This window comes from Sarcophilus harrisii, chromosome 2, assembly GCF_902635505.1.
Source record: "Sarcophilus harrisii chromosome 2, mSarHar1.11, whole genome shotgun sequence".
Classification (NCBI taxonomy): domain Eukaryota; kingdom Metazoa; phylum Chordata; class Mammalia; order Dasyuromorphia; family Dasyuridae; genus Sarcophilus; species Sarcophilus harrisii.
The window spans coordinates 282935584-282957617 of NC_045427.1; the positions used below are offsets into that span (position 1 = coordinate 282935584).

Consider the following 22034-nt stretch of genomic DNA (forward strand, 5'->3'; position numbering starts at 1 on the left):
TGTTTTTCCCTCTACTCAGTCTATTGTTGACTAATTCCTTTGATTCTTTAGTGTTTTCCTTTTTATGCTCTATATCAGTAATTTTCTTTATTATTCCCTTCTAATCATGTTTAAAGTATCTTTTGATTTTAGCATGAATTCTTTCTGTGATGGTTCATTTTCTTTAAGATCTTAATTTAATTTTACAATGTTCTTGACATTAATGTTTATTCAATTTCTTTAAATATGAGAGCCATTAAAGAGTGTCTCAGAACATTTCAATAGTTTATTTGTTTTTCTTTTCTTTCTTTCTTTTTTTTTCCTGAGGCAATTGGGGTTAAGTGACTTGCCCAAGGTCACATAACTAGGAAGTGTTAAGTGTCTGAGATCAGATTTGAACTTAGGTCCTCCTGACTTCAGGGTTGGTGCTCTATCCACTGCGCCATCTAGCTACCCCAAATAGTTTATTTTTTCAATCTGTATTCCTTTAGGTATAATTTTTTACAGATGAGTCAGAATTTGTTCCACTTCCATTTTGTTTGATTTTTTTCCCTATTTGTTTCCTATTTGTTTCTTTATTATTTTTCTTTGTTTTTTTTTTTTTTTTTTTTCCTGAGTGGTCTGTGAGGATCCTGATTTTCTTTAAACCTCTTTATCATCTTGGCTGAATGTATTCATTTGTCTTCTTTTTCTGCTAGGATCAAGGGTTATCATATAAAAATATGAGAAGAGAACAAAGAGGTTTTTGCAGAAAATTCTCTACTAAAGATTACAGTTTCGATAGGAAACGGTAAAGAGAAAAGAAGATTCCATTTGTGGATTTTGTTGTTGTTGTTGTATTACAAAACAACACCACCACATTTGAATTTCTTGAGCAAAGTATAATCTTTGGGACTTTTCTCACATAAGATGTTCTATTCATTAGTTAAGATCATACAAAATTCCAAGATGGATATGACTTTAGAGAGCTTTGTTCAATAATCTTTTAATTATCAACCTCAAGTGAAACATGAAACATGAAAAATATGTCATTATCTTTTACAAAAACAAAATAGAAGACTCCCTATGGACATTAAGTTTTCCAAATTTACAAATTTGCAAATGAAATTGTGCTGATATCACTGAGCCCTATAATACAGCTGACCTCCTCAGTGATAGCCATAGTCACTTAAAAGGGATTAGCTTGGAAACCCACAAAGGAAAAACCAAGTAAATGAAGAATATTTAATTCCTAAATTATGACATGCAGTTGGATGGACAACCCGCTGAATAAATGCGCCAGTATATGTATCTCAGAGAGGCACCATGAATGGATAATGGTTCAGAATAAAATGATATGAAAAGAAATATGAGTTTCTATGTAGCACATTCAGTGATGATAAATAACTCCCTACTATAAAAAGCCATTTCTGACACAATCTCTCAACCATTTCTGTAGGATGGTTACTGAGAATCCTGGATGACAATCCCAGAGTATTCCTAATTGCAAGGAAAAATATATGGTGTGTATAAGAAGGTTACATTAATGGTAACTGTAAGGTGATAAATAGCATCAAAGATACATTAAACTATTAGAGGTCCTGTGGTGAGGACAAGGAATAGATTCTATGGGATATCCAAGAAATATTCAAAGAAACAGGACATTACACTTTAGAACATTGGGTGGATAAACAGAAAAAATGTGGACAAGACTCTGACAAGGTGAGAAGGTAAGGGTCGGCTACAGTGTGATCTGGTTTTAAATCCTGAAATAGCTTTGTAATACTTGTGTCATTTACTTCTATGGTCTCAACTTTCCTAATTTATACAATGAGCATTTCTAAGATTTTTTTCACTTCTAAATCTAATATCAATAAAATATTTATTGAGGACCTACTGTTTGCAAATCCCATTCTCAACATTGGGGGTGAGGAAGAATTCAAATTCAATAAGCCATATTTTGGGGGTATCTTTTTTAATATTACCTGCATTTCCAATAAACAATTATTTGTAACAAATAATAAAAAAAGAGAAAAAAGCAAGTAGTTTACCAAAACAAACCAACATAGCTGAGTTTGACAGTATATTCAGTACTTTATACCCAAAGTTCCCTACTTCTGCAAAGAATTAAAGGAGTTACATTTTCTCAGTTCTTATCTGAGGTAAAGCTTTGTCACTATAATTTCACATGGTTCAGTTTTATTTTGTTTTCAATAGATAGTTATTAAGTACCTTTGTGTAAGTAACTGTACTAGGTGTTCGGAATACAAAGACAAAAATAAATAATTTTGGCTTCAGAACTTTTATATAAGGGATTCCAAAAGTTTTCATACAGTTTTAAGTGATTAAAATGTTTAAACTTCACTAAATTTTAGTATTTTGAAACTCCACTAAAATTTTTGCTACTTCCTATTTACAACTTTAAAGAACAATAGCTAGGTAAATATAAAATGTATACAAAATAAATGAAAGATAATTTGGAAAGAATTAACCAGGGATATCAGGAAAGTTCTAATACATGAGGTGGCATTTGAACTGAACTTTGAAGAGGAAAGCTAGGATTTTACCAGGGTAAGGTAAAGAGGAAGAGAGCATTGTAGGCAAATACAGCCTGTGTAAAGAAATGGAGGTAGGTGATAGAATGTCATATGTAGGATCACATGAACAACAAGATGAAGGACTATCCCGTTGGGTTCTCAAACCTTTCCTATACAGAAATTATATGCCAAAGTTAAGGCAACTGTAGCTATTTCCATGATTTACGATACCTGGAATCAAAAGAATGTTGGAAAAATACCATCACAAACCTTGAACTGACTCTCTCTGATCCCAAGTTCATTCAGCAACCCAATCCCATCTCCTGTGTTACCAGCAATGAGACTCCACCAAAAAGTCCAAGGATGAGACTTCACAACCAAACCCATAGCCACACCTCTTTCCAGTGCCATGGAGCTCTTGGTTCCAAGTTGCAAAAATTTGTCCTGGCCAAGATAAGTTAGGAGCCACAGCCCTGTAGTGCTGGTACAACAAAGCTCTGAACTATTGATGCAAGGACAAACAGCTTCATAATATTGGAAGACCAAGTGCTGGAACAGATGACCCTGTGGCAACTGTGTAGCAAAGAGTCAAACTAAAGAACTAGGGAACAGAGGGAATTGGAAAAGACCACAGGACATGACCCGAAATGTGTATGAGGGACTATGCAACATTCCACCAAACCTGAGAGAAAGAATAAATAGCACCCAACTGGGGTCAGGCTAAAATTACCATCCAAAACTCACGGGGGCAGAGACTTAAGCTAGTGAATTATGAATTGCCCACTGTAGGAGGAGACTGAGGTGCTTTTAAGTTCAGCTCACAAGGAAACCACAATCATGAGACATGAGAAATAAGGAAAATAAGGCTAGAATTAAAGATTTCATGAAAAGGAAAGCTCAGTGATCTTATATAAGCAGATAAGCCAGTAGGAAAAACACTAACTACAAAAGGAAATATGGCTTCCAGATCTAGCAAACAAATTCAGGCATCTGTAAAAATACTGAAAAATAAAGGAAAAATGAGTCAATAATAGAGGACTCTACGGAATTTGAGGAGGACATGGAAACACAATACACTGTCTCTGAGTGATTCAGAAGAGAACTGGGAAGTATAAGAGCAAAAATCCAAAACACCGGAATGTGCAATGACAAGCCTCGCCTATAAAAGCAAGAGAACAATAATAGAAAATGAACAATAGATTATAAATGCAAATACCCAGAAGTAAAGGGCAATTTAGAAGAGAAAAAAGCAGCATCAAAAGAATATTATCATCATGTAAGCAAAACATACTGCTCTTGAAGATGATACAGAGACAACCAAGGATCATAGGTCTTCCAGAAGAACATGATAGAACAATAAACCTTAATATTATACTAGAGAAATATTACAGAAGAGAACTTTCTGGAACTGCTAAACATAGAAAATAAATTCTAGTTGAAAGATTTCACAGATTGCCTTCAGAATGTGATATGCTGGAACTACAATGCCAATTTGGTTGGCATATAGAGTACTTTTGGAAAAGTAATGTGAATTTGGTATGGATTTAATAGATTGGAGCCAGATTGCATAAGATTCTGCCAAACAGCAGGTTATATTTAATGCTAAAGATTATAAGGACCTGTTAACATTTCTTGAGCATAGAAGTGACAAGATCAGAACTTGCTTTAGGAGTATCAATTTAGCAGATGTTTTGAGAGAAAAGAGAGACTGAAAACAGAGAAGTTAGGGGGCTATTGTAATCTTTGGGAGAGGGCTGATATTTGGAGAAAATGTGTATGCCAGAAGTATTATGGAAGTATAATTGACAAGACTTGTAAATTGACTGGGTGAATGAAAGAAGCATATATTAAGCTCTTACTGTGTGCAAAGATCTGTGTGCTAAGCAATGGGGAAACAAGTATAAATCCTTTCTTTCAAAGAACTCATAGTCTCACAGCCTCACAGATGGGATTCTGAGGGGAAATAAACTTGAGAATGACTCCAACATAATGGACATAGGTAAATGGGAAAACAGTGGTACTCTCAACAGAAAGTGTATTTTGGAGGATGGATGGGTTTTGAGGGAAAGATAAATAGGTTCTGTTTTGGACATGTTGAATTCACCATACCTATGGAATGTTCTCTGTCTTTAAGGAGCCTACATATCAACATGATGAGCTGATTCAGTGTACTTAAATAACTTATAGTAAGGGTCAAATAAGTGGTACAGAATACATACTCACCTCCCCCCCTTAGGGGAGATGGAAGAGATCAGGAAACAAAGAGATTTGGTTAGATAAACAGAAAAATGGAGGGTGCTTTTTTTTTTTTGTCAAGAGTTAGAATTCCTATATAATTTGCTAGCACTACCAAATTATAATCATAGTTACCCTGCACAGTTCTACATGGGATAATTTTGCTTATTCAATGTAGATGTATAAAAGTATCCCAGGAATAGGAGGCAAGATCAGTCTTTTAGTTTTGTTTCTGTATAATTTCGTTCTGTATAATAAGTAACTAGGCAAGTTACTTAATATATCTAAGTCCCAATTTGCTCATCTGTAAAATGAATTGTTGGCAATGACTTCATTGACAACTTTACATATTATCAGAAAGATCAAATAAGATAATGGGCACAGAGTACTATAGAAATTTTAGGCATTATAATGCTATCTAGAGAAGAACATGATATTAATCAAACTCATTTTAAAAGTTCTTTACCAGTTACAAAGTACCTGACTCATTGCAACATTATGAGCTAGTTAAGATAAATATAGTTCTTGTGACTTCTGAGTCTTCTTTTCCCAGCACTAAACTCCCATTGACAAGTTGGGTGCCAGATCTTGGCTGTCTCCTTGTCAACATTATAGGGCTTACCCTGGAATGTCAGAAGGTAAACCTATAATGCTTGCATCTCCACAAGTGCTTTTCCCTGAAATTGTCAGTTAATAATTTTAATTAGCCAGCTACAAATATCTTGAAGAAAAGGATACTATTTTTGATACAAAAAGAACAGTTGGCACAAAACATGCTCCAAAAGTCAGGGACATATTCTCTTATAAGTACATATGGAGTACAGATAAAAGTGAACTCCCTCTTAGGGAGTCCATGTGAAGGTAATGCAGACTTTTGGTTACTCAGAGTCCTTTTCTTTCACTTGTGCAGTGCTTAGGAACTTCACTTTTAGCATGGTAAATCTGTGCTCATCTATCCTTGGACTAACTGGCAACAGTTTCTGCATTGGGAACCATCCTAGGGCATTGAAAGGGAGAGGGGAGATTCAATATCATCCAGATCTTTCAAAGCTGAAGAGTTTTTTTCCCACTCTTGACTGGAGAGACCTGATCAAGGCTTAATCTGAGGACTCTCTTTCAACTCCCCAAATCTTCCTTTCCCAGGTAGTTTCTCCTCAAGGCTATGCTGGAAAGCCATATTTGGTCGAATTTCTGGAAAAAGCTCCATTCTAATTCTAGTTTTTAATAAAGGATCTGGGTAATGTAACAAAATTTCATAGTCAGTTGGAGTGGACCTCTTGTCTGAAACAATTTTACTTTATTGTAATATTTTTATGTATAGTATATATTAAGATTGAGTGATTTATTAAGACATGTTCTCAATTAAAACTAAAATGAAATGAAGTGATTGAATACCCTTTACTCCATCAGCTTCCCATTATAAGTATTATTGTTATTATTTTGTAAATGAGTAAAGCAAGATTTAGGGAGATTATGACTTGCTCAAGGATCATCTAGCTAGTAGGTATTAGAGTAATTAAATGGTCTATCTTGCCCTTTTAATATGTTGTCATCCTCCTTGCCTCAAGACTGGAGCCATGTGTGTTTTTGTTGTCATGAACGACAAATATATTTTCTCACACATATCTAACCAAAGTTCATGCTCAGTTTCTTTTCTCTTAAATCACAATCTCCTCTGAATTCAAATCTAATGACTTTTCCATCTTCTTCTCTGCACAAAATTCTTATTTTAACCAAATGCCCTATGTAGTCAACATGGCGCAGTGGGCATGGTGATAGATTTGGAGTCATGGTATCTCACTTCAAGCCTTGGCTCTGCCATTTGCTAACTGTGTGGCCTTGGGCAAGTCATTAATCTCTCTGGGCCTCAATTTCTCAAATTTATATAATAAGAGTCTGAACTAGATGATCTTAAATGACCCTTCTAATTGTAGAGCTATGAGATAATTGTATTGATAATTGTAATTGATTGTATTGATAATTGTAATTTTATGATGTCCCTTTTATTTCCCTATCACAAATTCCATCCACTTGCCCCAAAATTCTTAGAAAATATCCTTCCATCTTTCCTATCCTCATCCTTCTTATATTTTCTATTTGCCTGCTTCTTTTTGCTATCTTCATCCCTGTCTTTTCTCTTCTCTGGCTCATGTGAAGAAAAAAGAAAAGAGAAGAGAAGTTGATATGATTCTTCTAGAAAACATATCTACTGTTTGTGTAGGGATCTACTATCAGCTCCTTGCTTCATATGCAAGCCCTTCATGAATTGAGATTAGCTACCAATTCAAACCATATAATTGAAAAAAAAATCATTTCATCCAGTCCTTGTGGATCAGGGTAACTTTCTACTCATTGATAATAGAATTATCTATTTAGATGTGAAAGAGATGATAGAGGCTATTGAGAGTCTAACTATCTGATTTTACAAATGAAGATACTGTGGTATCAAGAGGTTAGTGAAATACTGACGGTCAGAAAGCTAGAATTTGTGGTAGGATTTGGACTTGGGTCTCCCTAACTTTCAAGTCTAACAGTATTCTCTGCACCATCCAGATTCTACTATACTTTCATGCTGACCTGATGCCTCCTTGGACACAAAGATAATGCCCATTATAATGGGTTTTTATTAATTATAAATAATAATAACAATAACTTCCGTATATTATTACATGATCTAGCTTTGTCTTTCAGAACCTCCTTTCTAAATAGTGTCTATGGGAAAAATTTCTGCATCTTATGGTTATTCTCAGCTGCTTCATCATAACACAACTCACATTTACAGGGCTCAATATCCTTTTTCTTTTTGGCAAGGCAATTGGGTTTAAGTGATTTGCCCAGATTACACAATTGGTTAAGTGTCTGAGGCTGAATCTGAACTCAGGTCCTCTTGACTCTTGGCGGCTGCTCCATCCGTTGTGACATCTAGCTTCCCTGTCCTCATTTGTAAAATAAGAATTTAGAATTAGTTGGCCTCTGAAGTCTCTTCTAGCTCACCTGTGATTTCATGATTATTGTGGAAGACATTTCTGCTTCAGAAATATGGTGGAATAGATAACCTCTGGTATTTATTCCAGCTTGCTAATTTTGTAAATCTTTTTAGTAACTGCTGGCTTTGGTTTCTTTGCTATTCTGGGTAAACTGTGTCAGGTCTCAGTTTCACTATTCAGCTGTAGAAAAATGGAATATCTCTGATTGAAAAGATTGCTTATGTGATGCAGTTATAATAAGGTTAACTCAGGACTGAAGTGCCAGGGAGAAGTTCCTCTGTTCCTACAAATTAAAGACTGCAACTAATGAGTGAGTTGGTATTAATTCCTTTAAGAAATATGTGTATAATCTCTCAGGACATCTTTTAGTCATTTAGCTTCTTTAACTTTATAGCTTTGACTTTATTATGGCCAATTTTTGACACATTATTATAAAACGCATCATAAAATTCTTCCATTCATTTTCCTAATGCAGAACATTTGAGCATTTAAAAACATTGCCATTATTCCTGATTGGTGTTACCAACCAGCTTCCCTCTTCCCTCAAAGATATTAAAAAGATATGTAAATTGTTCAGCACAATTTCTATGTGACCTTTGGCTGTCACTACTTTTACATATCAGGCATTTACACACTTATTCTGTTGTTCATCTTTAGATTATTGATGATTGATGTTCATGACTTATTAGTCACTTGCTAGAGCAATAAAGCATATCGAAAACAATTATTATCATGTCATTTCCTTGAGCCTTTTTTCCTCTTCTCTATAAATTATGGTTTTGAAATAGATAGTCTCTAAGATTGTTTGTAGTTCTAAATCCTATGATCCTTTAATTTTTTCCAAAAATAGCCAGGTCAAGTGGTGGAAATTACAGTAGACTAGGAGTTAGAAAATCTAAATTTGAGACCTGCTTTTCCCCCTATGCACTATGTGAGCTTGCTGATATGTAATTGGAAGAATAATATTTAAACTATCTGTATCATAGGAGAGGTAGTATGGTGAAGTGAAGTGAATACTGTACTTGGAATTAAGAGATCTGAGTGTGAATGCTGCTTCTAACACTTAATAAAAGTGAACTCTTGGACAGGCCACTTAATTTCTCTGATTTAGCTGTAAAATGGATACAGTGCTAATAATACAATACAATATAGCAGCATGGAAAAAAATAGGAGGATTAGTATACTATAATATCAACTTCATCAATAGAGTCAAGTCTGTACCACAGCAGATAAGATAATGATATTCTAGTCTGCCTGTGTATACTTAAGATACGTATAGAATGCACTAAGAGAAACCTAATATCTAGAATGGGATATGTGAGAACTTTAATTGTCCTCTAACTGGAGTTAAATTAAACCTGGAGAACATGTTGAGTTCTGGGCACTACATTTTGAGAAACACATTGACAAACTGGAATATATGCAGACGAGGTTAACCGTATTGATGAAAGAACTAAAAATCATGACATTTGAGGATCAATTGAAATTTATCAAGATTATTAGACTAAAGAAAAGATCTGACAGGAGGTTCATGATAACTATATTTATGTATCTGAAGGATTGTCTTGTGGAAGAGAGATTAAACTTGTTTTGCCTATCCTCATAGGGTACAGATAGTAACAGTAAATAAAAATTGCAGAAACAGATTTAATTTTGTTATGACAGAAACTTTCCTAACAGGACTATCTGAAAGTAGAAGGGGTTGCTTTAAGTAAATTAGTTTCTCAGTGCTGGAGGGCTTCAGCCAGAAGTTTAGTGTTCAGTTCAGGTATTCATTGGACTAGATGACCTTTATTGTTCTTCCAACTCAATGATACTGAGTCTCTTTGTAACTTTTACTACTTATCTACTAGAGTTTCTGTGGGGGAAGTGATTTGTAAACTCTAAAGTGCTATATAAATATGAATTATTTTTAATATTACAGTTATAGACTTACTCTTATTTAATATTGTTTCAGCCCTTCTTGGCTATTTATATAATCCAAAATTATCAGCACAACATTGAAATGTATACATTTTTTTTTCTTTTTAGGTTCTTTCCTTACTCTTTAAACAATTTCCCTTCTTTCCTCCTGGAAATGCCATCAATTTCCCTATTTCTGTTGAGGGCACCACCATCCTCCCAGTCACCCAGGTTCGTAACCTTGGAGTCATTTTTGACTCTTCCCTTTCCCCTAACCCCCATATCCAACTAGTTGCCAAGTCCTGTTAATTCTATCATCACATCTCTTGCATCCATCCCCTTTTCTTCATTCACAGGGATTCCACTCTAGTTTAGGCCCCCATCACCTTTCATCTGGACTATTGTAATAACTTTATAATTTATCACTCTATTTGTAGGTTTGTCCATATTCCCACAGACCTAGAGTAAGCTTCTTAGTGTATAGCATCAGAAGATCATAGATCTAGATCTGGAAAGGACCTTAGAGGCCATTTAGTCCAACCTCCTGATTTTATAGATAAGGAAAATGGCATCCAGAAAGACTAAAAGTACTTTGTCCATGTTTAGAGTGATAGTAAATGGAAGAGCAGGATTTGAAATGCTGATATTCAAATTCAGCAACTCTACTCATATTATTTTCCTGCAAAACTTTTAGTGACTCCTATTGTCTCTATGATAAATACAAATTCTTAGTGGGATATTTAAGGCCCTCCAAAGTCTGATTTCAGGTCTTATTTCACATGTTTCCACTTTGCATTCTCTATATTTCAGCCAAACTGGATCACTGACTGTTCCCTCAGTGAAGTATTTCCTCTCCTACTTCTGTGCCATTGCACAAACCATTCTCCATATTGGAATGCTTTCTCATCTTTGACTTTCAGAATCCTTATTTTCTTTAAGATTCATTTCTTGCCACCTCTGTGAAGCCTTTTCTGTCAAATTGTTAGTTTGTTTGCTCTCATCTCAAATTACTTTTTATTTACCTATCTTTTGATATTATGCCCACCTCCAATAAAATGTAAGCTCCTTGAGGGCAGAGACTATTTAACTTTTTGTCTGTTTTCCTAGTGCCTAGTACAATACCTTGCATGTAGGGGATGTTTAATGAATAGTTGTTGACTTGAATGCAATCAAATGTTATCCTATATACACCAAAAATAATAAATTGTAATTTACTTAGAAGCAAATATCCTCTATATTTTTCTTTTTTTAAAAAAATAACTTTTTTTTTGCTAGTCTCTACTCAACAAACACCAATAACACTCCCCTTCTTTTCTCCTACTCTGCATATTTAAAAAAAAAACTCTTCTTTTTGCTCTATTTTTTTTATATCAGCACTTTGTAAACTGATTTATAAACCTCAAAATGCTCTGTAAATGTAATTATTTTTATTGGTATTATCATTGTCATTCTCATCACCACCATCATCACCAATACCACCACTACCATCATCATCTTAATCATCATCATCAAACTGAGGCACAGGGAAATGAAGATTTGGCTAAAGGTTGTAAATATCTATAGCAAAGTCTGGCACCTGAATTCTCCTGGCTTCTCAGATACTCCTGATCAGATCCTTCTGTCATTCATCTATTAATGGAATATATTTTTCTTCAATTAGAAAGTTCAGGGGATTTATTCAAGTGGGCTTATGTAACAGAAAAGGGAACAACAATTCAGTACAAGTCATGTCATTAGGAACATAAATCATTCCTCCACTAATGAAAACTATCTTTGTCATAGATTACAATTCCTTTTCCGATGTCTATGGTAGTGATGGGATTAGAATTTTGGGAGACTACTTAAATAGAGCAAAGCACTGCTTTTTCAAGATCCAAGACATATACAATGAAAACTACTGGTTAGATATGATTTAAACCCTTTAAAGCCCTCATTTTATTATTTATATATAAGCATTTCTTTCTCTGTTTTCTTTTTAGATGCCATGACTGTGGGGCCATTCTTGAAGAATATGATGAAGAAACACTAGGGCTAGCCATTGTAGTGCTCTCCACATTCATCCACCTAAGTCCAGATCTTGCGGCTCCTTTGTTGTTGGATATCATGCAGTCTGTGGGAAGGTGAATGCCATTTTTTTGTCTTTTTAGATGGGAAGAATCTCCACTCCTATTTTCCCACCTACACCCATATGAATATTTATGATACCAAACCAAATAATACACCTTACTCGCCTATTTAGGTTGTTTGGTAAGAATAATACCAAATAACTGGGCTGACTCGATTTTATTGCATGTGATTTTTGCTTTTGTTTGCTTTAATTTTTATTGCATACAGTGAATTTTTCTGTTGTTTGGATATTGTGATACAATTTCAGAGAAGAACTTCAAGCTTTGTATCTGTAAGCACTGAGGCAACATATGCTAGTATTGGGTGGTCTCTCTCTTGGTAAACCCATGAACTAGTTTTATTGAATGAGCAGAAGTGTATTTAGAAGTAATAGCATCTATAGAGTAGAGCAAGGAATATAGCAGATTTCAAAAACTAACCTAGCCCTGAAAAATGAAGGAAAAGAAATAACTTTAGGAATACACTGCTTTGCCCTGATTGAATGATAAATGAATTAAGCTTAGTTAGCTCTGACTGCTTATAAGGACAAACATGTCTAATGTGATAGATCTTTTAGAAGCTAAATATATGAAAGCTCCTGACAGCCATTAATTAGTTATGTGGCTTTCTCAGTTTTTACATCTATAAAATGATGAGGTTGAGCTAGAGCAAAGTTTCTTAAACTATGGGTTGGGACCCCATATAGCTACTGAAATGTGGAAATTGCAAAAAATTTGGCAACAATAAAAGGTATCAAATATTCTGTCCAGATTTAATTCTTTCTTTAAAAATAAACAAGTACATCATCTCATTAGTATGCAAATTTGCTTTCATCTTTAATAAATGGTAAAATTATATGTATTGCAAAGAATTTTTTTAAAATTAATTTTGTTATTATTCATAATCAGCAAATGTTTAATTTATATACCTATTGTATATACCTAAATGCCTCAAGTGAAAGAGAGTCACAAGTAGAAAAAATTTAAGGAGCTCTAAGTTAGAAGATCTCTAATGTAATATTGTGATTTTCTGGTTTTATATGCTACATTCCCTAGATGCAATTAATCGTTAAACTCTAGCTGTAATATTAGTTTTTTTTTTTTTTTTTTTAGGCAAGGGGATGAGATGTCATTCAGTTCAGGAATAATTTATGTAATACCTCCCCTAATACTGTGGCAAGATATGTCAGACAAATTCTCTTCTCTTTTGTAGCTTATGTTTCAGCTGAGGATGGAAGTGAAATGAATATTGAAAACAGTTAAGAGACTTTTCACAGCAATATACAAATAAAAACCAAATGAGCAATAAGGAATAAGTGTGATAGGTGCTCAGGAAAAGGATGTATTCCCATAGTAGGGAGGTGTTCAGGACAAATATCATAGAGGAAGTTAAGACCTGACCTGGGGCTCAAAAGATAGGTAGAGTTTGCATATTTCAAGAAAAGGGAAAGTTAATAGACTTGAGTAGATTTAAGATCCACTATCATTCCTGCCTCCCCCTTTTTCTCCACTCCCTCTCCCTGCTTTTCCCTCTCTTGCCTCCTCTCCTCTCCTCTAGAAGTTCTTCCTTCCACTTTGGGAAGGAGATTACATCAAGGGAAAAGTAACCACAACTTTCAGTCCCTCACTATCAAGCTTTGTTTGTATTATACCCTATCTTCCAAGGTTATATGGTAAGTGGAAACAAAAAAGTGGAAGCTATATTGCCATGTAGACAGAGGAGTATCCAAAGAGTCCAAATTATCTACATGTGAATTTCAAGAGTAAAGAGCCAGGAAGTTAAATACTAAAATTCTTACTTCTCTATATTATTATCCATCCCAGCTTGGAATAGTTGGGAGATGATATTTATTTCATACCTATCTGATGGATTCAAGAAATGAATTTTCATTTAGAGAGTTTCCACTATATTATTAATACCAATGAATTATATATATATATATATATATATATATATGTGTGTGTGTGTGTGTGTGTGTGTGTGTGTAACAGATAGAATTATTAATCTAGAATAGTACCATCCCATAAAACAGATAACTAACAAAGAGAAACTACTTAAAGATGAATCTTCTGAAGAAAATTTTTCCTTAAGCAAAAATTATTGTATTAAAATTTTATCTTTCTTTCATCTTGGTAAAAAGGTACTTCATACTAAATACTTTAAGGTACAGCAAATGAGAGATGAGAGAAAGGCTGCCCTTTATTACAGGCTTCATTATATCCTGATTGTTTGTTTACTATGGATAGCTGAATTTTAGGGGAAGTGACTTGATCTATTATATAACTAAATCCAAGAAATAATAAGTTATATTAAAATGGACTAAAGTGGATCAAATGAATTCTGTAACATATCTCTGTGATATGACTCTGCCAAACCTCTATTTGTTGTGACTGCTGAATCTACAGGGGGACCCTAGATACTTCTTCCTTGAGGTTCTAGTGTTAATTATGAAGGGGTAAGGGTATCTTTCTAATGTTGTTGCCAGTGAGTCCCCATTGTAATGCTCTGCCTGATGATTATATTTGCTATCAATTAGCTAGTCAGAATTAATTAGATTTTAGTTTGGATATCAGGAAGGAAACAAGTATTTATCAAATTCCTACTATGTGCCAGGCACTGAATAAATCAATGAATTAAATCTTGCTCTACATTACTCTTCTCCCTGCCCCTGGTCCATTACATAGAATACATTTTCCTTTGGAATATTACTTGAAATAAAAATTTTTATTAAGTAGATATGATGACCAGTTACTATCATAAAAATTAATTGGCATGTATTCTGGGGGAAACTTTGGATGGGATGAAATTAGGTACTATTTAAATTGTTCATCTAGTCTATATCTAGACTATGTGAGATGTAAAATACTCTAAATTATGCTGGCTAGGAGTCATATAACTTGATGGGTTGGTTGGAACCAGGCCATCTTTTGGGGGCACTGTCTGAAAGGACTATTGGGAAACGGTACAATGTTGTGAAAAGAAATTTAGAGATAAAAGACCTGTTCTTTAATCCTGACTGGCATTTACCCCCTGTGTTACTTAGTTTCCTTTTCTATTAAATGAAGAGTTGAATTAAATGACTTTTAAGGTTCTTTCTTGTTTAAAATCCATAGTTTGATTATGGAGCATTTGATGATGGTTCTAGGTCCATGTCTATTTGTAATTTTCCTGATATTATGTTCTGTGGCTAAGGGCCAGGACATTCCTGTGACTATATTTTTTGATCCTTTGTTTAGATTGGCATCCAGCACCAGTTTCTCCAACCAAGCAGAAAGGTAAGGTCCCAAAGTAAGCCAAATACATTTTCTCTACCCTTTCTTTTTGCACTCTGGCTGTTCTTTTCGGAAGGAAAGAAATACTATAGACAGCACATCTGTTCTAAGAGATAGGAGACTAGGTTTGAACTTTAGCTCTCTCATTTATAAACTGGGAATAGAATATAAAATGGGAATAGATAACTTGATTACCTCAAAATTTCTGGTGACTCAAAGAGCAGTGCAAGATTGTAAGGAACTACATAGTTCCATTTCCACTAAGGAAGAAGAGGAGTAAAGAATATTATTGAGGAGACAGATGACTGAAATGGAGGTAGGCCAATCATTTTGAGTACAAGTGGTAATAATCAGCCAGACTAATTGCTACACTGATAGCAGTAAAACATAAAATGAATTAGAGTAAGGCCTCCATCACATTGGGTAAATATTCTATAAAACATGTGTGGAGAAACATGTAAAAAATGTCACAGGATGAGGTGTGGTTTTTATTGGAAGATGAAATACCCAAATCAATGAAATCATAAATTCATTGACATATTGAACTGTATGCATACACATCTATTTATCTATATATATATCACCCAACTCAAAAGGGCCTATGAAAATCAAACAAGATGCTGGTTATGAAATTCTTTTGTAACTTTAAAGCACTTATATAAGTATGAGATGATTTTTGTTGCTTTTAATTATAACAATATTTGTAGATGATTTAAAATCTGTGGGTTCTTAGCATCCCTGACTTCAACAGCACCCTCATGTTATCATTCTTATATTTATTGCTACTATAATTCTTTCTCATAATCAAGCTTTTATTTATGAATTTTAGGATATGCATAATACTGTATAATAGGGATATCTGTTTTTCTTATGACATCAGATTAAATTTTTTTCAGGAATTCTTTTTTTTTCTGACTCCTGGAACATTTTCTTATCTTTAACTTCTTTAATGGAACCCCCACCTTTTCAAAAATACATAAGTTTTATTATAGGGCTTCCTCAGTCTCATAACTGTGACATGAATTTCTTGTGTTTATGAGTATTAAAGTCAGATCCTACAGAAGTCTGGAAATTACAGACAGTGTATGTAGTTAAAAATATAAATAAGATTTGACTTAATTTTGTATGATAACATAAAGTCATTTAGCGCCTCCCCCCCCCAAAAAAAAAAAACCCAACAAGGATGTAGGTTACATAGAAATGTGTTCAAAAGATGCAGGTTCCTGACTTGTTGGATATTTTTAGATGGTGATTTGTCTTTTTGTGTAAGCTACATTTCCCAGGTCCCAAAACTCATTAGAAATGCACCATGTTAACTTAATATAACTTATACATGAACTGAAATGAAATGGCTTTTTAAATTTAGTTCCAGGAAAAAATATAATATTTTGTTTTAAACTGTGTCTATTATAGTCATTAAAAAGATTCCACAAAGTCTCAAAGATTGAAATTGATGAGATATGATTTGAAACACAAATTTGAATGGACTTTAAAGAATAACAGACTCTGAAGCAGTTAGGTGGCACAGAGAATAAAACACCCACCCCTAAAGTTAGGAGGACCTGAGTTCAAATTTAATCTCAGACACTTAACACTTCCTAGCTGTGTGACCCTGGGCAAGTCACTTAACCCCAATTGCCTCAGGGGAAAAAATGAATAACAAACTTTTTTGGATCATAGGTCATTTAGTTCAACTTCTACCTGAAGTATTAATCCTGTCTATTTTATATTTGTACTTCTCTAGTGATAGGGAACCCACTAATCCACTAATATAGTTCATTCTTCTTTTTGGCAGTTTTAATTATTAGGAAATTTTTCATTCTATTGTCTTAAAATCTGTTTCCTTGGAATTTCTTTTACAAAGTATTTTTTTAAATGAACAAGAATTTACTTTCTCTCCTCACTATACTCCTTGAAAAATGATAAAAACACAACCTTTGGGAAAACATGCATATTTGAACAAAACAAACATTAATATGTAAAAATGTATCTTTCACTCAGCATCTTGAGTCCATTACTTCTGTCAAAAGAAGAGTAGCATTCTTTATTATTGTTCTTATGGAATTGTTGATTGATCATTGCATTGATTAGAGTTATTAAATCTTTCAAAGTAATTTGTTTTTATAATGTCATTCACTTTATGTCACTTTAAATAAGTCTTCTTGGGTTATTCAGAAGTCATTCTTTTTTCTTTCTTTTTAAAGTTTTTAAGTTTATTTTAAACTTCAGTAAAAAATAAGAAAAGAAAAAAAATCATTGCTATGTACACAGTAAAACATGAGGGGATTCAATATAAAGCAATCAATTTCCATTTCAAAAGAATCTATATGTCCAGCTTTTCTTTGGTTCTTTGAGGTTTTCTTTTTTCTCTGCTGTGTACTTTTTACTTTTTTCTTTTTCAGAAGGCTACAATTAAATATGTATATATATGCATATTTGCAAAAATATATATGTATATAACTGTATTGTTTATTTCCACTTGTCATTTATATCTCTGAAGGTAGAAAGTATTTTCTTTCTTAAGTCCAAGTTTTTCCAGTATTAACCAGCACATCATTTCTTACACCACAGCAATATTCCAACCCAATCACTTTCTATCTGAGAGATTGTCTATGAAAGATTTCCTCCATTTTTCTGTATTACTTCTGTTCTTGGCTGCGTAGGGTTTTATTTACATAATAAATGTATTTACACAAGAAAATTTTAATATAAAATGATCAAAATTACCCATTTTGCAAAACGAATACAAAAAGTAAAGCAAAACAAAAAAGAACATTGTCATATGCCCGCAGATCATCAGGGGGGAGTCAAAGTATATAACAACAAATTACCAGATCAAGAAAGTATATCTATTAACAGAAGAAATTATATTCATAAATGTCCATTTTGTCCTAATTTCCTTGTAAATTGTTCTTTGTTTCTTTGCTGCACTCCTTATTAACTTTATTCGTTTTTCCTCTTTTCATGCCCTCCTCTCCCCCAAGCAAACTAAAGTTAAGAAAAGATGTATTTATGTATACGTATGTAGATATATGCATACATACATACACTCACCCCTCCACATACATACATCTTTCCTTTCCCTGCTGACTCTTTAATTAAATTCTGCTCCATAACTTCCCTTGCTATTATTTAATTTCCCCTTCACCCAGGGATCCCTCCCTTGTCTTCTTCCTTCACCCTTTGTGTCCCCACCCATGATTATTAGCTTTACCTTAACATTGCCAAATTTTTAACTTAATAAATCCTCCCTTCTTTTTAGAAATTTATTTGTACTATATAAATAGGTTAGGTAGAATTGTCATTAAAGTATATTGACTTTACTTACCCTCAAACAATACATATTACTTAAATTATTTACATCTAACTTAATTTGTATAAAAAGTATTTTATGTTTATATAAATTTATATTCATATAGTACCTTTGTCTGTTTTGGCAGGTATTTTATTTTAAGTATATAGTTATTTTAAGAGGACTAAAACAATATTGAATGACAAGGCTTATACAGAGTGTAGTTTCCCTATTTTTCTCTTTTGATTTAAATCTTTTAGCTTTAACTTTGTCTGAAATCATGATTACTACTCCTAATTTTTTTTAAATAATAAACTCTATTCCTGACCTTTATTTTATGTTTGAGTTCATCTCTCATTTTTATAACATTTCCTAAAAACAACATAGTTTTGAATATGGGTAAATTAATCCCATTCATATTCTAAGCTATAGTTACTTTGTATATTTTTCTTCTTTCTGTGTTTCCTAACTATCCTTCTCATCCCATTCCTATCCCTACTTATTCTTTTCTTCTATAATATGTTGCTCACCTATTAGGAACCCTCCCTTATGCTTCCCCCCATCTAACCTATCCCTTTGTCCTGTTATTTCTTTCTAAATTTAGAAGACTTGTACCCTGCCACATATATGTGTAGTTCCTTCTTTTACCTATTCCTTTTTTTCATTTTTATAAGATCTTTTGAGAATAAGCCACAAATATTACATTAGATTTAGTAGAATAAAGTAGCCTCAAGACACTCCCATAAGTTTTCAGTTCCCCACCATTTCCAAACCATGCTACTTCACTTCCAGCTATCCCTTTCATCTTTTTTCAGTTAAAAGTTGGATTCTGCCACAGGGTTCCTGAGCTCTGATTGACTTATCAGAGTCAATTGTCTGATGAGTCAACTATTTTTTATTGAAATTTTTTATTCAATACTAACCCTTGAAAAACCTTGTGTTCCCATTTCACCCTCCCTTCCCCTTCTCCCTCCCCTAGATAGTATGTAATCCAATATGTATTAAACAAAGTAAAAATATGTTAAATTCCATATAAGTATACATATCTATATAATTATCTTGCTGCACAAGAAAAATCATATCAAAAAGTAAAAAAAATGAGAAAGAAAATAAAATTCAAGCAAACAACAATAAACAGAGTGAAAATGCTATGTTGTGATCCACTCTCAGTTTCTACAGTCCTCTTTGTAAGGGTAGATGGCTTTCTCCATCACAGGTCTATTGGAAGTGGTCTGAGTCATCTCATTGTTGAAAAGAGCCACGTCCATCAGAATTGATCATCGTATAGTCTTGTTGCCGTGCATAATGATCTCCTAGTTCTGTTCATTTCACTCAGCATCAGTTCACGCAAGAGTCTCCAGGCTCCTCTGAAATCATCCTGCTGATCCTTTCTTATAGAACAATAATATTCATATACCATAGTTTATTCAGCCATTCTCCAACTGATGATCATCCATTCAGTTTAGTGTTTCCTGCCTCTACAGAAAGGGCTGCCACAAACATTTTTGCACATATAGGTCCCTTTCCCTCCTTTAAGATCTCTTTGGCATATAAGCCCACTAGAAACACTGCAGGGTCAAAGGATATGCACAGTTTGATAACTCTTTGGGCATAGTTCCAAATTGCTCTCCAGAATGGTTGGATCTGTTCACAGTTTCACCAACAATGTATCAGTGTCACAGTCTTCCCGCATTCCCTCCAATATTCATCCTTGTCTTTTCCTGTCATTTTAGCCAATCTGAGAGGCATGTAGTAGTATCTTAAAAGTTATCTTAATTTGCATTTCTCTTATCAATAATGATTTAGGCTAGACTATATGACTAGAAATGGTTTCAATTTCTTCATCTGAAAATTGTCTGTTCATATCATTTTACCATTTATCCATTGGAGAATGGCTTGAATTCTTAGAAACTTGAGTCAGTTCTCTATATATTTTAGAAATGAGACCTTTATCAGAACCCTTGATTGTAAAAAAAAGTTTTAACAGTTTATTGTTTCCCTTCTATTCTTGTCTGCATTAATTTTGTTTGTACAAAAACTTTTTAACTTAATATAATCAAAATTATCTACTTTTTGTTCAATAATGATCTCCAGTTCTTCTTTGGTCACAAATTCCTTCTTCTCTACAGATCTGAGAGGTAAAGTATCATAATAATAATAAACTAATTTGTTTATAATATGATTCTTTATGTTTAAATCATAAACTCATTTTGACTTATCTTGGTAAGTGATATTAGGTGCGGGTCAATGCCTAGTTTCTGCCATACTATTTGTCAGTTTTCCCAGAAGTTTTTGTCAAATAGTGAGTTCTTATCCCAAAAGCTTTGGGTTTGTCAAACACTAGATTTCTATAGTCATAGACTATTTTGTCCTGTGAACTTAACCTATTTCACTGATCAGCTTCTCTATTTCTTAGCCAGTACCAAATGATTTTGATGACCACTGCTTTATAATATAGTTTTACGTCTAGCACAGCTAGGTCACTTTTATTAGTATTTTTTAAATCAATTCCCTTGAAATTCTTGACCTTTTGTTCTTCTAGATGAACTTTGTTATTATTTTTTCTAGATCTGTAAAATAATTTCTTGGGAGTTTGAGTGATATGGCACTAAATAAGTAGATTTTAACTTATTCCCAGTGAGCCTAAAATTTAAGCACTACCCGCCTTTGTCCTACTAACTTTCTCTGCATCATTTTTTTCTTTTTTGCCTCCTTTGTATGAGATAATTGCTTCTTTTTTCTCTCCCTACATAGTTTTTTACTTGCCCCATTATACTCAGCTCAGCTTAAACTTTTCTTTCCAGATATGCAAATAAAAATGTAGTGTGAGAGCATTGTGTTCAGTATCAATATTCTGGATTCGATTTCATTTGTTTCTGCTTCCCTGGTCCCCTCTCCTTTCCTTACCCAGAATCTAGTCACAGATATTTATCCTTTATTTTTTAAACTTCTCTTTAAAATCTAGTCTCTTTCATTAGTTTGTTTTGCTTAGAATGAATCACTTCTTTAATTTTCCCTCCTTCTTCATCACCCTATTTCCTTTCCCTATTGAATAATTGTATTTCTATACCTAGTTTTGTGTGTGTGTGTGTGTGTGCGCGTGTGTATTTTTTTCTGCTATGGACCAGTTATTATGAAAATGATACTGAAATGCCACCTATTATCCCACTCCCTCCTCCTTTTTTTTTTTTGCATAGTCCTATTTATGTACCTAAATTATCTGAAATAATTTTCATCACCCTTTCTCTTCCTTTTCCCTTCTAGTCTATTCCTTTCCCTTTTCTTTCTTTTTCTTCCTAAGATCATCAAAACTTAAAAATGCCCATTCCCAGGCCTTCTGTCTTATTTGAATCCTTTTATGACCTCTGATAATGGTCTCATTATCAGGGAACACAGGTATCATATACCCATTTGTTGTTGCTGTGTAATGCCAGAGAAACTGAGCAAGATAGTGATTAGAGAGTATTTAATAATTTATTAAATGGGAGAGATATACTGGGACCAAATGGATCCATGGTTTGATCCCAAGATTGAATGAGACTATCATCTCCAAGAATCCAGCAAACAATCTGAGTTCTCAATGACCTATATACAGATGGCTCAGACTCAGGGGGTATATTAAGGCAGAAGCAAAGTCAGGGTGCTAAGAGCAGGAACGGAACTCTGATAATCTGGTTCTGACAGGGCGAGGGGAGGCATGGGAAGAGGCACCCCGGAGATGGGGAGAGGCATCTTGATAAGACAG

At 33.7% G+C, this 22034-nt stretch overlaps 1 protein-coding gene across 11 annotated transcripts in view; it reads left to right on the top strand.

Annotated features, from left to right (window-relative positions):
• The window catches only part of UNC79 (unc-79 homolog, NALCN channel complex subunit), a 300682-nt gene that overhangs the window by 214269 nt on the left and 64379 nt on the right, over nt 1-22034 (top strand). For all 11 annotated transcript variants that reach the window (XM_031952318.1, XM_031952320.1, XM_031952321.1 and 8 more), the window contains 2 exons: nt 11599-11739; nt 14962-15000. In XM_031952318.1, coding sequence (XP_031808178.1) covers nt 11599-11739; nt 14962-15000 — 180 coding nt within the window. The remainder of the gene's footprint in view (nt 1-11598; nt 11740-14961; nt 15001-22034) is intronic.